Below are 15,717 nucleotides of genomic sequence, written 5' to 3'. Positions count from 1 at the left end.
ATACTTCAGTCCCAGAAACCTTTGCTTCTTTAAGTAGCAATGCTTCCTTATTTTTTGATGAATGGCTCTATTTCCCTTTTTGCGTTGGTTACCAGGTAGCTCACAGCTAAATGTGAAGCTTTATCAGACTACGCAGATCCCTTCTTAGAGCCACTATTGTGTTCTCTTACTATGTGGTAACAAATGACTGACTTTTGCCTTTTTTTTTCCTTATACCCCAGCTATATTTTGCCATTATTTTTTATTAGATACATTTATGTAAACTAATTCCTTTGTGGAAACAGGAGGGTAATAAGCCAATGAATGAATATTTCTCTAAGTCCTATAACAAACTAGAATTTTTTTTTAATTTATCATATAAAGGCTCTTTGGATCCTTTGGTGATTATGCCCCTTATACCCTGGAAGAGATTTCATAAAATCTGACTATGTATCTTTACTACATTTTCAGTGCTAGGAAATACACCGTTTTCTTTCTTCATTTTCACTTATGCTTATTTCATGATAGCTACAGAGTAGAGTTAGTTTTTAGCAGCTCTGAATGCTATCACCACATATAAAAAAGCATTTAATCCCCACACAAACCAAACTCAGTATTGATATTTGGGGCTCTTTTTTGAAGATAAGGCTTCATGGTGAGTAACTGGAATCATCTTTACCTAGGGAAGCAAGTCAACAGTGCATATTTCTATAACCTGAAACCACATCTTGGATGTTGAGTTAAATATATATCTCTGGCAAAGTCAAAAGGGTCGCTGGAGGAGGTTCGAACATCATCACAGATCCCTTCGTTCCCATCATCATGACAACATGAAAATACTTCAGAGAGAATAACTGCCACACATACGTACTGAACACCAGGGGCTGTTACACTCAACAGAGGGTAGAGGAGAAATCCACTCTGGCTGTCTCTATATTCACACCATACAACAGAGCTCAGTAGAATTTTCTCCACTTAGTTTTCTCACGAGTTAAAAGTTCATCCTAATTCTTTCCTGAACATAAGCCACTTTAAAGCCACCATATTTATTTACATGTTGAAGGAAAATAAAACCGAGGAAGGAATATTTTGAGAGTTACCAGTGCAGATATAACTACGCTCTAACGAACGGACACGCTCGCAGTATTCCTCAACAATTTCACTGGGTAAGTCTTTGGTTTTACAGTTTTGCTTTGTCTTTATTTAATGGAACTATTTAAAAAGGAACCCAGGGACCATAATTTCAAAGACTCCTTATCTCTGTCTAGAATTTGATGGAGTAACTTCTGAGCTAAAGTTGTAGGACACAAACAGAGCGTTTGGTTTGCATTCAATTAAGGGTGTGTGTGCGCGCGTGAAAGATTAAGTACATACTTAACTGAATAACTCGGAGCACATTTTACATAGCACGTCACCCATGAGGACCCCGTACCTCGACAACTACAAGAGGACACTGAAGAAACTTGAAAAGGGTTAAGTGTCAAGTATCGTATTAGGACTTAGAACATAACATTTACTGGGTTGGAAATCTTTTCCCAAAGTTTTGGCATAGATGTTTTCTTTTTTTTTTTTTTAAAGATTTTATTTATTTATTCGACAGAGATAGAGACAGCCAGCGAGAGAGGGAACACAAGCAGGGGGAGTGGGAGAGGAAGAAGCAGGTGCATAGCAGAGGAGCCTGATGTGGGGCTCGATCCCAGATCGCCGGGATCACGCCCTGAGCTGAAGGCAGACGCCCAACCGCTGTGCCACCCAGGCACCCCTGGCATAGATGTTTTCTCTTCTCATTCTTTAGGCGTTTAAAAACATACCGCGCTCTTACTGGATTATTTTCAAGCTGGAAGTACACTTAAACTTTAGTTTTGAATGCTAAACACCTACATCGAAGTATGCAAACATCACTTCCTAGTGACTTATCCTTCATCATTTCAGTTGCACAGCGCCCCCCAGATGAAGCCCTCCGTACCTCATAGTCCACCTGCGTGTTCCGCCATGGCTGGCGACACTGAGCACATCTACCACGGAGCGTGCAGTACACTGGGGCCAGCGTCTGCTCCTGGGCAAGTCCACGTGCTGCCTACTGATACACACTTTAAAACCCATCACATAAAATAGCAGGCGATGGCTGCCGAGAAGGTGCCAGCTACCGTTCCAGGCCTACAGCTGCTTTATTCGGCAGAAAGCTCAATTATTTGTCTTAGATTTTAGGAAAAGATGGACTTAATGTTACAGTAGAAAAGCAGTGAGATACACTGCTTTTAAGGAGAAACCAGCACAGGGTTAAAGCCAAATTTTTCTTGAACAGATGATATTTCAGATGGCCACACTATTCCAGATGCATCAATTTCCTTGAAAATCCAATCCATATATGTGCATATGCTGTGCTGGCAGGAGGACTGACTGAAATGGCCAAAACCCAAGAGCTAATATTCTTTTGGCCAGAATAATGCAATTATTATTTTCCTAGCTATCAGTCTAAGCATACAGAGCCATCTGTTATGCAAAGCAAACATACACATCTCAATTACAGAAAATGCAGTTGCCTTGACAGAATTTGGATTACACCACTAACCAGGGCTGTAAAATGTGTTTGAGCTAGTATATAATGGATGCTTTTCAGGAGTTCCCTAATTAGCATTTACCTGCTTAAACTAATTATTCATCCTTCTTCTTCACTGGCTTATTAAACTTTGTTGGATACTGTTCATAAAACAGATGAATGGGCACCACAGAACAACAAACAGAGGTGTGCCCAGCTCTGCAGAGTAAGAACGAACATGGTGGCGTGCCCATTTCCAGACTGGAGATTCCCAAAACTCCGTCCCAAATAGATTAAGACAAGGCTTAAAATCTACTGAAGGCTATTACAAAACCAGAGATTTCAACAAGATGCAAGAATGCTAACAGTGAGTTAACAATAGCCCGGTTCTATCACTTGGTGTGCTAAAACCCACATGAAATAGAAATACTCTATAAACTATAGCCAATAGCTTGTGTGTTCTTCAAGGAAGAGTTAACGGACCCTTGCTTGGATTCTCCACAGTAAATAATCAAATTTGGCAGCGTTTCTCCTCCTCCTCCAACCCTCCTCAAATGCCAAGTATCTTTCTTTATTATTTCCCAATGCCTTTCTTGATTTAGCTATTACCCAGCAAACTCACTAACAGCCAAAATGTTCCAGCCGTGCTGGGTGCCTCCTTAGAGTGGTGCCAACTTTCGGAAGCCATGAGTCGGGGGTGGGTCTTGCTTAAGAGGAGACAGACAAATCTTATCTCCATCTTTAGCTCCAAGGGGCAACCGAATGAGAAGTAGATTATCTGACTTGGCAGACCATCACATACATACAAAATCCCTCCCACCGAGGCTGTGTTTTCCTCATGCCAAACCACCGGATGAAAAGGGTCAAATTCCGCCAATCACCTGTATGGGCACAGATACCCAGATGTTCAGCATTTTTATGGAAAAAAAAAAAACCCACATCTGGATAATTAGTGGCATCGCCAGCTTTTCTTCAGGGGATTTTGGCATTCTGTAGATGCAGCCTGTGTCCCGGAATCCGACGGAAGTAAAATTTGTGTGTTCCGGGGGAATATCAAGAACCAACATCTAGGATTTTGTCCCTTGCCCCAGCTGCCTCCATCTTCTTTTCTTTCAACTTCTGACAGACACGTGCGAGTAATTAAACCACACATAATGAAAGGCTATCTTATTTTATGAAATTGTCTTTCAGCATTAGGAAGCATTTGCAAAGGCAGCAAAATATATCCTTGCTGGAACCCTCCTTGCAACACATTTTAATGGTCTCTTTCAGCATTTCTTGACTCCAAATGACTCCCTGTCATTGTGTCAGCTCCCAGGATAATGCAGGGTACTCCATAAACATCCAGTAATAGGACACAAGGGAAGCACTATTAGTGTGTCCCTCTCCTACCGGGCACAGAGGTTTCAAAGTTCAAAACAACTGAGGGAAGAAACTTCATTTGTTCTCAATAAATTAATAATGATCCTTGGGGGGATGGGGAGGGGGGAACTAAAGTTTTTGAGCACGAGTTTATTCCGAACGTTCCGAACGGACAGAATTTTCTCACTGACTTTGTGAAAAGAGCCAGGTAGAGCCATTAAAGAATAAATTTGATAATTCATGCTAAACAGAATATCCGTTGAAGAAGGAAAAGCATGAGGCAGAAGGAGACTTCACAATCACCGTCAAGAATCTAAATATGGTTGTTTTACTTACTTGTGAGAGGCCTAGGTAGATGGAGACGGTTTCGGAAATGTACAAAAATTTTCCTTCTTGATTTAGTGCAAATACAAAGCCATCCAGGGACTGCAGAAAAAATAGATACATAATTCAGTTAGTAAACATATGATGGAGATTTAATTATTAATTAAACAATACAAAGCAACACATACTGAATTTAAGACACTGTTTTTCTTCCTGTCTAACAAAAGTCCTAAGATATTCTACCATTACCCTGTAAGTGAACAAACAAAAGGTCTGAATGAAGACTACGAGCTTTCCTTTATTTTAGGGACTTCCTTATGTCGCTGTCATTTTGATCAAGATACATTACATTCATGTACCAAATCAGGTCATGATGATTTTATGAGCTGTTGCCTTTATTTTTTTGGATTCAGTAGTTTAGAAGATTAAATCAGCCAGATTCTCCATTAAATAGCCGAACAGGAATGGAAATTGTAATGAAATGAGAGAAAAAAAAAAACAGGTCCCTATATGAAGAGCAAGTAAAATCACCGCTTGAGCTACTGTGGACATCAATAATTTGCTAATTGATAAAGGATTATACCCTTCTTACTCCCAGTGTATTGTGGTACAACAAATAGGAAAAGTCAATACATTATGGGTGAATGATTACAGGCCCAAACCTTACAAACTGTAATCCTTTTTTGCAAAACTCTATGCTCAGGTTTTATTGTAATAGGTCTAGATTCTATTACAGCTCCTGAAATGGAAACAAAAGAAAGAGGATGGGGAGAGAAGGAAGCTACGCATCATTTGTCACTCCCAAAACCTTTGTCCACTTTCCAAATGGAGGGCTGTGTTGTCAGTTTGATGGGTGGTGTCGATCATCGTGGACCCCAACTGCATGTACCACTCAGATGGAGAGAACGTTTGTTTCCAATTCTGCAGTCCAAGTGCCATTTTATACCCTCCATCCTCCTCACGTCTTTTGTTTCGCTTTATGTATTTATCTCTAACCAGGCAGGTGGCCCAAGTACTGCTTGCACGGGAAGAGAAGTTTCAAAGAGTAGTGGTTTTTACAAAGGCTGTGAGTTTGGAAGAACAGGAAACCCACGCTGGGAACAAGGCATGTGGCAACACTCAATTAGTGACATAATTCTTCAGTATGGCAAGGTAGAAGTAGCATGTAAAATTCAGGTAGAAGCATGGACTGTCTCAAATTTCAGCAATAAGCTCAGCTGCCTAAAATACTGAACTTTTTTTGGAGCTCTAAATATATATATGAAATATTATATATATATATATGTATGTATGTATGTATATTTGGATTCCATCACACGCACACGCACACGCACACACACACGGATTCCATGCTCCCTGACCCATTTTCAGAGCCCCACTGGTCAGAGACTGTGGGTAGCACCCAATCTCCTCCTCTGATTAGGTGGGTTCTGAAAACATTTCAAATGTCACATTACATGATTACATTACGAATTACATGATAGACAAGATTTTGGTCAGGACATTGTCTACTTATTAAGCAATACATGCTAAGCAGTTTGCATGTGATATCTCTTAATTTTCACAAGTATCATTTGAGGTAATTTAATTATTATCTACATGCTATAGACAAGGAAACTGAGGCTTAGTGAAGGCAGGCGACATGCCTGTCTCTAGTTAGTGATGGAGTTAGGATTCGAGCTGTGACAGTTGGAATTAATGACAATACTGCCTCCACTAAAAACAAAGTTTCTCTGACTGATATGTGTAAATGAATGGGAAGAAATGGTCACAGCATTTCTGAAATTAAACTGTACTAAGACGAGGCTTATGACTTAAAAATCGTCACTTGATTTTGAACGATTTATTCAGATGACAGAATCCCGCTGTTTGGAGACAGACAGGAAGTGGGATGACAAGAGAGTTCACAAGTCACTCCCGCAAGAGGTTACCTTGTCACCTTGCTCCGTAATATCTCTCCTGGAATCAGCTATGAGACAGGGAACAAAATACTGCTTAGTGGACTCCTTCCCTTTGGCCAAACTGCCACCCCTTTGAGAGCCTGGTGAGATGCAACCTTTCAAGCTTGGAGTGTGGCCCCTTGGAATCTTGCTTTGAACTAGTGCAAGGGACAGAAGTTTCTTTTGTGGAAGTTTGGGAAGGATCTCATTTCAACATGTCTTTACCTCGCACAAGAGATCTCCCGAGGATTACTCATGAAGATTAAGACCCTCCCCCCTCCCTTTAAGCCTTCCCCATGGACAGGTTTTCCACTCAACCCAATGGCCGTGTTCCGGCGTACAATCATAGGGAGCTATGCGAGCCGTCTCCCCAAACCTTACAGTGCTGCTGTCAGATTACAGAGAAAGAGACAGAGAAGGCCGGAGAACCTTTTATGGCAACAGATGACAACTGAAAGGCTGACTGAGAAAAGGAAGGACTGATGGAGCTGGCAGAGAGATAACCTCCTGTTCTCCAAACCCTCATTTTACAGGTGAGGAAACTGAGGCACAGAGAGGTTCAGTGCATGGACCAGATCATACAGTCAGCTGGTGGCAAAGGTAGGATTAAATCTGCTGCCCCACCAGTGATGCTGTGAAAGCATTTATGACACTGTATGGTCCTGACTGGCGTATTCAACTCCCAACTCCCAAGAGGACTGAATTTCTCAACAGCGGGCAAGGTCTTACTCCTCTTCATCTGGCTGACACTTAACAACTGCTCCAGCAAGACTTAGCAAAGCCAGTTCTACCTCCAAGCCCGATGCTCCTTCCTTTAGATCACATATGCTAGGATGACTAAGAGGGATGGAAATTGTCTTCTGCAAGAGTCCTGGTCATGAAGCTCTTAGAGTATTCGCAGATTCTGACGCCACAGACGTCTAACACAGCCTGGGATAGCTCCTAACATTTGCAAGACCAGAGTTAGACTAGATTCTTTCGTAGTTCTCCAAAACATCTCGTGCGGGACGTTCGCCAGCCACACACATCCTTTACGTTCTCACTGAAAGGGAGCGTGCTTTTGTAACATTAGGTTCATATCTCTCGTATTTACTAAAACAGTAGAGGATGTCTGGGCATGATAGCAAGGAAACAAAATCTTCTGGAGGCAAAACATCTGATGCTATTAAACAGCAGCGATCTAAGAACTGGCCAGTTTTGTTTGGCAACGCAGAGGCTCAACACATGTTCCAGTTTCCTGGTGAGATTAAAATGAGTCTATGTCTACATGACACAGAATGTCCAGTCAATTCAATTAAAAATAACAGCCAATTTGGTGTGGGAAGAACACAACTAGTCAGATTAGTTGTCATCACGGACGTAAAAAAATAACCAAAAAACAACAACAAAAAACTAAACAAAACAAAAAACGGGTTAGCCATATTTTTTACCTTTATATTTATCATGTCAATTGTATCGATAGTGTGAGATGAATGTCCGAAACTCAGATTTGTGATTACCTTTCAAATAAGGACATGGGATATGAACCCGGGTCAGTCGCAGACTGGCAAGGTTGCCCTTCACACAGCCACTCCCTTCTGACTGGGGTCATTCCTGTCCACAGTTAGCTCTGTTCAGCTGCTTAGGAAAGTTTCAAGAGTAGCATCGATATTGGTTTAATGTGTGTGTTTCAGTCTTAAAAGGTGGCAGGAAGAAGGAAACATCCAATTCGTTAGTCTTGGGAACCAAATCTGAAAGTTCTGTGGAGTTTCTAAAAATTCGGATTCAAGAAAGCTACTACATTCCAAGCTTTTTTAATCACCGCAGGCTACTTTTTAATTTTTTTTTTTTTTTAACTGCCCACTGTTTTCAACAGGCGCCAATTAAGATTCTGGGGTCAAAGGGTTAATTACATCTCCTTACTCACTATGTAGAATTTTCTGATTATTAACTAAGGTTGGATTAAGATGAAAAAGAACCTACCCAAATGTTAATGCTAGTCCCTCCTTGAGAAGATTTATTATAAAGCCATGCTGAAATCTATCTGCTTTCCTCAAAGCAGATGGAGAACAAAATCTTAGAAGAAACAGTAAAATAGACATTTTAAAGGTATGCTAGTATCTGATTCATCAAGACAGTTTTCTTATTACTAAAACCAGTTCTTAGCCATCCTGACAGGGCTGATAGGAGATTTCCTTTGTCACATCCTGATAAGTCTATGAGTGCACATACAGGAGGGAGGCTTGGGTGCAGAAGTCGGGAGCCCCAGCCTTTCTGAATAATAATGCCTGTAATTATAATTTATATCCCCTGACATCAGTGTAACATATAAAGTATAAGGCACAGTTTCTTAACCCCAAAAGCTGAGGGCCTCTAACAGTATTTGTCAAATGATGAGGTTATTTCCTTGCAGGGTATGAAACTAACTATAGCTTCATGATTGAAGGTACACTAATGTTTAATGCATTGTGCTAAATGGATTTATATTTGTCAAAGTAGTTTTGTCTCTGCTTCCTTTTTTTTTTTCCCCTGCATATTCCACCGCAGCCAAATCTCACAGAGTGGAATCTTACTATGGTGCCCTTATAGGGTAATTCTCATGTCTATAACCACTCTGAGATTAGCAGTTCTTTCTTCCACGTTCCAATGCAGAAGAGAAAAAAAACAAGAAACAACAACAACAACAAAAAAAACAAACCCAAACTCTTTTCCTATGACCTCACTCCAGTTAGAGTGAAGAATTACCAGTAGGCTAGGTTATTTTAATGACAGATTATTTTAAACTAAGCCTTCACCATCTGTTCCACCCCCTAATTATGAATGCAAAAGGAACATATTTCACAATTACATCAGTAAAAAAGTAAGATCCACGTGATTTAAGTGCATGCATGTGCTCCATGCCCAATGCGCCGTGCATCTGTGATGTTCTCCTAATTCAGGCTCCGACTATGCAGAAAATACCCAGCCCCGAGAGAGGACAGTCTCCGACACACTCAACTTTCTCCCTAAACCCAGGGTTTTTCATTGTTATGACAAAATCCTGTTAGAGCAGGAACAGAACACGGATGTCAGCACAAGGCTTGCAAGCCACTAGGTAAGAGTATTTTTAAAGTGCTGAGATATCGTCGCTGTTCATAAGGAGAGGCTGTATGAAAAAATGTCTTCTGCTCTCTGAGCAATGGGTTAGCATTGGAAATGGGGGAGCCTGCTTTGGAACCATGCCTCCATCATCATGAAAGAAGTTGAGCGAATAAGTCAAGCACAGAAAAAGCCTGCCCTGAAGAGTGAGAACAGGGCTCAATACCTATCTTTCCACTCTGTTTTGGCAGCAGATAAAAGAGTTAGAAAGACAAAAATGTTTCTTAAATTTTTTGGCCTTTGGATACAATAACACTTCGACAGAGCTCATTAAAATGCCATATTGCCCTCTGATTGCACGCAGGAGGTGATGCTAGACTGCTCACGCACACACATGTGGACTCCCGGCAACTTCAAGGAGCCTGGGACGATGCCCAGAAGTGCCCACATGTATCTGTTTATGGGGAAGAAAAAGTTTCCCAAATTTTGTCTTTGCATTCTGAGTTTTAACAATCAAGCACTGTGCAGAAACAAAAGCTTTATTTTTAGAGGTAGGAATCTAAGTCAAGTATTTTTTCTCAAAGTGGTTGAAAGCAGACATCAAAGGTTTGGGCTTTAACTCTTAGGAATCTTCCAGAGCTTTCTGGCTCCCGTGTCTCTTCCTTTGCCCCGTCCCCATCACCATGAGTCGATCACATGAGGGCTAGCCCAGGTTCATGTCATTATCACGTACCCAAAGCCACATGTTCCCCCATCACAACCAAATTAGATTCACTCAGTCGCATCTGAGCATTTTCCTACTAAAAAAGAATTCCAGTACAACAAGCCGTGGTGCCTCAGAACACCTCTCCTAAGAGTTTCCTAAAACACATAAATCTAAACATCTTAGGTGAGAAAACAGTGCAGAGAGGCACAGACGGCCCCTCTTAGTTCTTAGCGGAGAGTTACCAGAATAAAAGGAGAGATGTTGAGCTAGTGAAATGTTAAAACATGAAAAGAACAAAGACATCTGCTTTCTGAGCAAGGAGATCAGGTTTTGCTTCTGCTCATTAAAATTCCATTTTGCAGAAGCTGTGTATCAAAGTGCTGACCTTTTTTCTCTGGGATGCTAGTTCAAGCCTTACATCCAGCCTTGAGGGATACAGATTTCTCGATTTGAACATCCAGCCAAATGGACAACAGGCTCTGGCATAAAGACAGGGCGCAGCATTTGGTGGACTCACACGTGGGTCTCCGAGCCACCGGGGGCAGCACACGGACCCCACATTATCTGTGGCTTGTCCTGGGAGACTGGCACTCCACGAGGCGTAAGTGCCCATGTGCTGCTCACAAGCTGCTCGCCTGAGGGAGAGGATTCCCACTGGTTATGCTAAGGCGCAGATAGTCACTGGCACAGTCAAACGTCTTTTTGTGTATGTGGCACGCTAATTTCCTGAAACGTTGGCTCTTCAGAATCCGGGAGCTAATTCCTTATTGTGCAGCTTCCCTTTTAATTCAGGGTTCTCTTTCAAGTTAAAGGAAGAACTCCCATGCCAGCGGGAGCAATATAAATAGTACATTGTACTAGTCCTGAAAAGCCAAAAAAATGTCACTGCTTTGCTTTGGGTACTCATGGAGCTTGGTCACACACAGGGTTCCAGGTGTCTTTCAAGTTGTCTGCGTTCTACAAAACTTTTAAGTTAATTTATTTGGGGGGGACAGGGAGACAGAGAATCCTCAAGCAGACTCCCCGCTGAGCACAGAGACCAATGCAGGGATCGATCTCATGGCCCCAAGATCATGACTGGAGCCAAAACCAAGAGTCAGATGCTGAACTGTCCACACCACCCTGAGGCCCCTAGATAGGTGTTATTTAATCCAACTTTACGGAAAAGGAAGCCGGAGCCCAGGGAAATTAAGCACACGGCGCAATGTCACACATCAGTAAGTAGGAGATCTGAGAAAGAAGGATCCCTCTTTTTCCTCCCGATGCTGGGACTACCTGCTGGGTACTTTAGTTGTTTCACACCCCATCGGAGCTGCTCAAAATCTGCGCTTCCTCAAGCATTTCCTTCCACAGAAGTGAGTCTCCTGTCCCTACTGTGTAAGTGTGATGCTTTCAGAAAACAACTGTGGAGTGCTCACTATGCACCGGGCCGTACCTGCTGAGGTTTCACAAAGCTGAGCAAGGTCCCAACTCCCAAGCTGCTTTTTCTTCTCTTTTCTCTTCTCTTTCTAAGATTATATTTTTATTTATTTGACAGAGAGAGAAAGAGAGAGCGTGAGTGCGCAGAAACAGGGGGAGTGGTAGAGGGAGAAGCAGGCTCCCCGCTGAGCAAGGAGCCCGATGTGGGACTCGAGCCCAGGAACCTGGGATCACGACCCGAGCTGAAGACAGAGGCCTAAGTGAGTGAGCCACCCAGGAGCCTGCACAAGCTACTTTCTTAAAGAAAAATCATCTGTGGGATCTGAGACTAAGCAAACGAGCAGAGTTAGAAATTAACTTGATAAAACAAAAAGCTGCAAGGGCAAAGGCAGTTTCCAGCTTGGGATACGCTCTGTACGAGGTGGAGATCCCTGTCCGATATCACAAAACTTCACGCCTATCATATGCTGTCTGTGATTTAGGAAAGGCATGCATTGATGAAATGTGTATTTTTTCAGCATTACTGAGGTATAATTGACAAACGGAATTGTTAGATATTTACAGTAAGCATTGTGATGATTCACTATACATACACGTGGGATCCCTCCCATCTAGTTAACGAACACGTCCATCAGCTCGCATTTTTACCTTTTTGGAATTTGCGAATGCACAGTCAAGAGACTTTTAGACCACAAGGAAATTCTCATGGGTTGGGGGAAGGGGCTAATGCTTAAAAGGAGAGAAGAGACCCCACGGTTAATAAAAAAATTGCTAGGAGAAACACACCTCCCAGCAGCAATGGCCAGGACAAGCCTTGAGCACTTATACCCATGGGCCACTGGGCTGGCCAGCACCAGGAGCTCATTTCCTGTCCCAAAGTTTTTCATTGAGACTTAGGGCTTTTTCCTTCTCCTTCTGGCATATTATGTACTATTTTATGTAGAAGTATACTATTTTATGTAAGATGACTCTACAGAAATTTATTTTGCAGTCACGTTTGCTTGGAAGTACATCCTCGATCATAACAAGGTAGACCCATATTGCTATTTCTCTTATGGCTGATTATGACCGACTGTTTAACTGGGCAGTGGGTAACTTTAAAAAATAGGCTCCTTAAGAGAAAATAATAAAAGTTTTGTACCTGTATTCCTTTAGGTAAGGAGTTTGTGTCAGGGGTAGTAACAGTGATTAAAGAACCCTATAATGAATTTAGCATATTAAAAGACCATTTAGCGACCTCAGATATTAATCTGATGCATTCATATGAGTTTCATTTCAGGAAACGTTTATTGGTATCTCTAGGGAAAAGGTATTAAAAACACTTGTACTGAAAGGAACTTGGTTGTCACAAATACAGTTGCCATGGACTGAATTATATCCCCCCAAATTTGTATGTTGAAACCCTAACCCCCAAGGTGACAGTATCTGGGGACTGGGCTTTTAGGAGATAATTAGGATTAAATGAGGGCATCGGGGTGGGGTCCTAGTCCAATAGGACTGATACTCTTATAAGAAGAGGAAGAGAGAGCTATCTCTTTCCCCATGGGCACGCCCTTGGGAAAGACCATGAGAGTGCACAGCAAGGAGATAGCCATTTGCAAGCTACAAATACAGTCCTTAACGGAATCTGACCATGCTGGCACCTTGATCATGGATTTCAAGCCTCTAGAACTGTGAGAATATAAATGTCTTTTGCTTAAGCAACACAGTCTGTGGTATTCTGTTACGGTAGCCTGAGCTAAGATAGTAGTTTAGGAATTCTGGTTGGGAAAACGTGTGGGCCATGAAAATCTTTGATGTTAATTTCCGGAAATCACTGTAACTAGATTCTCTCTTTATTTATCATTCACATAATTAATAATTAATTTTTACTAGACCCACATACAGCTATAAATATGATGAACTGATAACAGAAAGTAGAGTTTAGTTCCAGAAATCGGCAATGCCGAGGATTGTTTCTGAAATCTTTTTCAAGTAATTACACCTCTTCCGGGTCCTACATTTACAATATTGAAATCTTCCTATTGGTTTTTCTGTGCATTTCAAATGTTTAGAGGCTACACCGCTTCACCGCCTTAGCTCCATACAAGGCAGAGATACACATTTATGGGAAAATCAATTATTCTGACAGAATTGGGAAGGTGGGGCTGAATGATGTTGGGATAAACAACTGGGTTTCCTGCTTCCTATGGCTCTCCTTTCATTGCAATTGGCCGCTGAGTCTTAGTGAGAAAGACCAGCATATACTACTTGTCCACAGAGCTCGCATCCTATTCAGGGCTTCAAGGAAACGCTTCTGCCTTTAACCCCACATGCCTATTTAACACACAGGAAGCAGAGGAGATTGTTGGTTATTGTTTGCTAACACACTTGCATACAGACAAAGCCAAACGACTCATGTCCTAAGAAGTCTTCTTCAGAGAATCTCTAGATGATATCCTTCGAAGGAGAGCAGTTCAGCATATGAAATTTGCTAGGACCAAATCTGCTAGGTGTACATTAAATGACAGTCTAAATGTATGCAATTAAAAGCAGTGGTGCTGGGCTGTGGATCCTGGCTTCCACCGAGTCCAATTCAGGAAGAGAATGGAAGAACCAGGCCAGGCAATGAGGTTTTTGGTGGTGGAAATTTTGTGGGAGAAAAACATTAGCAAAGAAGGAAATGAAATTAACTGAGTTTGGAGTTTCTTCCTCTTTCTGCTCTACTTCAGTGACCATCCTGACTGAAAAAGAATTCCTAGCCATCACAGAGGAGTAACTGGCTATTTTACTGTTTGAATTTCCAGGATCAAATGATGCTTTAACCTAAATCTCTGAGATTTAATAGGAATCATGGGACTGAAGTTGTCTACAGAGGAGTATAACTAACGGGAACACAAAGATAAAGTCTAAAGTGACTACTGTGAGTGTAAAATAGCTACGTTAAGGTAATCTGAAGAAGGCAAAGAATGTACCTACCTGGGGAAACTACTGGGCTTACTGTCTCCATGCCTTTCTGACCCACCATATGGGACAGCAAAAATGACAGACTCAACTCTTTTCCATTGAAGCTATTTGACTGATAAATCAAATAATCGCTGAGATTTTTTCTCGTTTTAAAATAGGTGCTCAAATTTGTTTAAAAAGCTCTTGAAAGGTATAGTTCTGGCTTGTCTTACAGTTTTTACTAGAGTAATGTACAGTGGGCGGCAAAGGGCAAATTAGATTCAATACAGGAGCTGTTACCAAATGGTCAATTTTTCAGGAACACACCTGTTCTATGTATTTTGAGATTCCTAGATACTTAGAGATAAATATATTTTAAAGGTGCTCACATGGACTCTTACAATTACCAAACAGGATGGACCATTTTATGGAGCTAACAAGGCACCACATACATATCCCAGGACAGAAGGAGGTGTCAAAAGTTTTTGCCCCGACAATCTTTCCTTTCCTTCCTGTCCTCAAGTGCTCTCAACACACAGGATCTTCCCCTTCCCTGGACTCTTTGGTGAAGTCAGAGACCAGGAAATGACCTCCCAGATACCTGCCAGAGAATGGTAGACCTTGATTTTCCACTTTTTCCTAGGCAGCACATATTTTAGCCTCCTAGGCAGGTCTAACTTACTCACTGTGCACTTTGTCTTGAGCTGTTTGGCACAGAGTGCCACGGAACACCACAACTGACTTTACTGTATTACAGGCTGTAATACCTGACGCACCTGAGGAATCACTAGATCAAGTGTTTCCAGTGACTTGGGGCCATGTGGTTTACTGAAGTTATATAATAGCTATAAGGGATTCGCTCTAACAATAATCTAGGTTATGCATGATCTATTCGAATGCACTGATGTGCCAATTCACAGTAATTCCAAACGAAATTTGCAGTTGGCCGTATTGATAATTCATTCACTAGAAACCTTGAATCAATAGTCTCAGCCTAATTCTAATGTGCACAATGATCCATTTACCCACTCTTTTGACTTAAATAGCTAAAGATATGTTAGAACAAAAATAATTTGAAAATGGATATATTCCACCATTCAATGCGTTCGATGGATGACAGTCCATCTCTCAATGACTATTAGACTTATTAAAATTCTATTTAGTCTATAGAAGTTATAGTGGCCTCTACCAAATAACCCTATAATACCTTCAGCCACAACTGTCACCTCCCACTTAGTCTCTCCCAACCTTCTCTGTCAAAGGCATCCAAATCGCCAACAACAGTGGTATGAAGGGGCAAGCATATTGATTAAATTCCAAGCCTGATTTTTCAGTTGGCCCACTGCCTGGTTTCCTTTAAGGGTCGGGTATGTGAACTAAAACTTATTTTCATTGTTAAGATAATATTTTTCTTAGCTCCCTAATAATTTATGAATGATGAATCCTCATTAAAACTCTTTCTCAGA

General features: G+C 41.5%; 1 protein-coding gene across 1 annotated transcript in view; it reads right to left on the bottom strand.

Moving 5' to 3' along the window:
- Positions 1–15,717, bottom strand: part of NPAS3 (neuronal PAS domain protein 3) — an 816,434-nt gene that overhangs the window by 225,262 nt on the left and 575,455 nt on the right. The window contains exon 6 of the mRNA XM_057306389.1: positions 4,217–4,306. Coding sequence (XP_057162372.1) covers positions 4,217–4,306 — 90 coding nt within the window. The remainder of the gene's footprint in view (positions 1–4,216; positions 4,307–15,717) is intronic.

The sequence above is a fragment of the Ursus arctos genome, unplaced genomic scaffold, assembly GCF_023065955.2.
Source record: "Ursus arctos isolate Adak ecotype North America unplaced genomic scaffold, UrsArc2.0 scaffold_37, whole genome shotgun sequence".
Taxonomy (NCBI): Eukaryota; Metazoa; Chordata; class Mammalia; order Carnivora; family Ursidae; genus Ursus; species Ursus arctos.
Note: the sequence above shows the minus strand (reverse complement) of the source record. Positions and strands in the feature narration are given on the sequence as shown.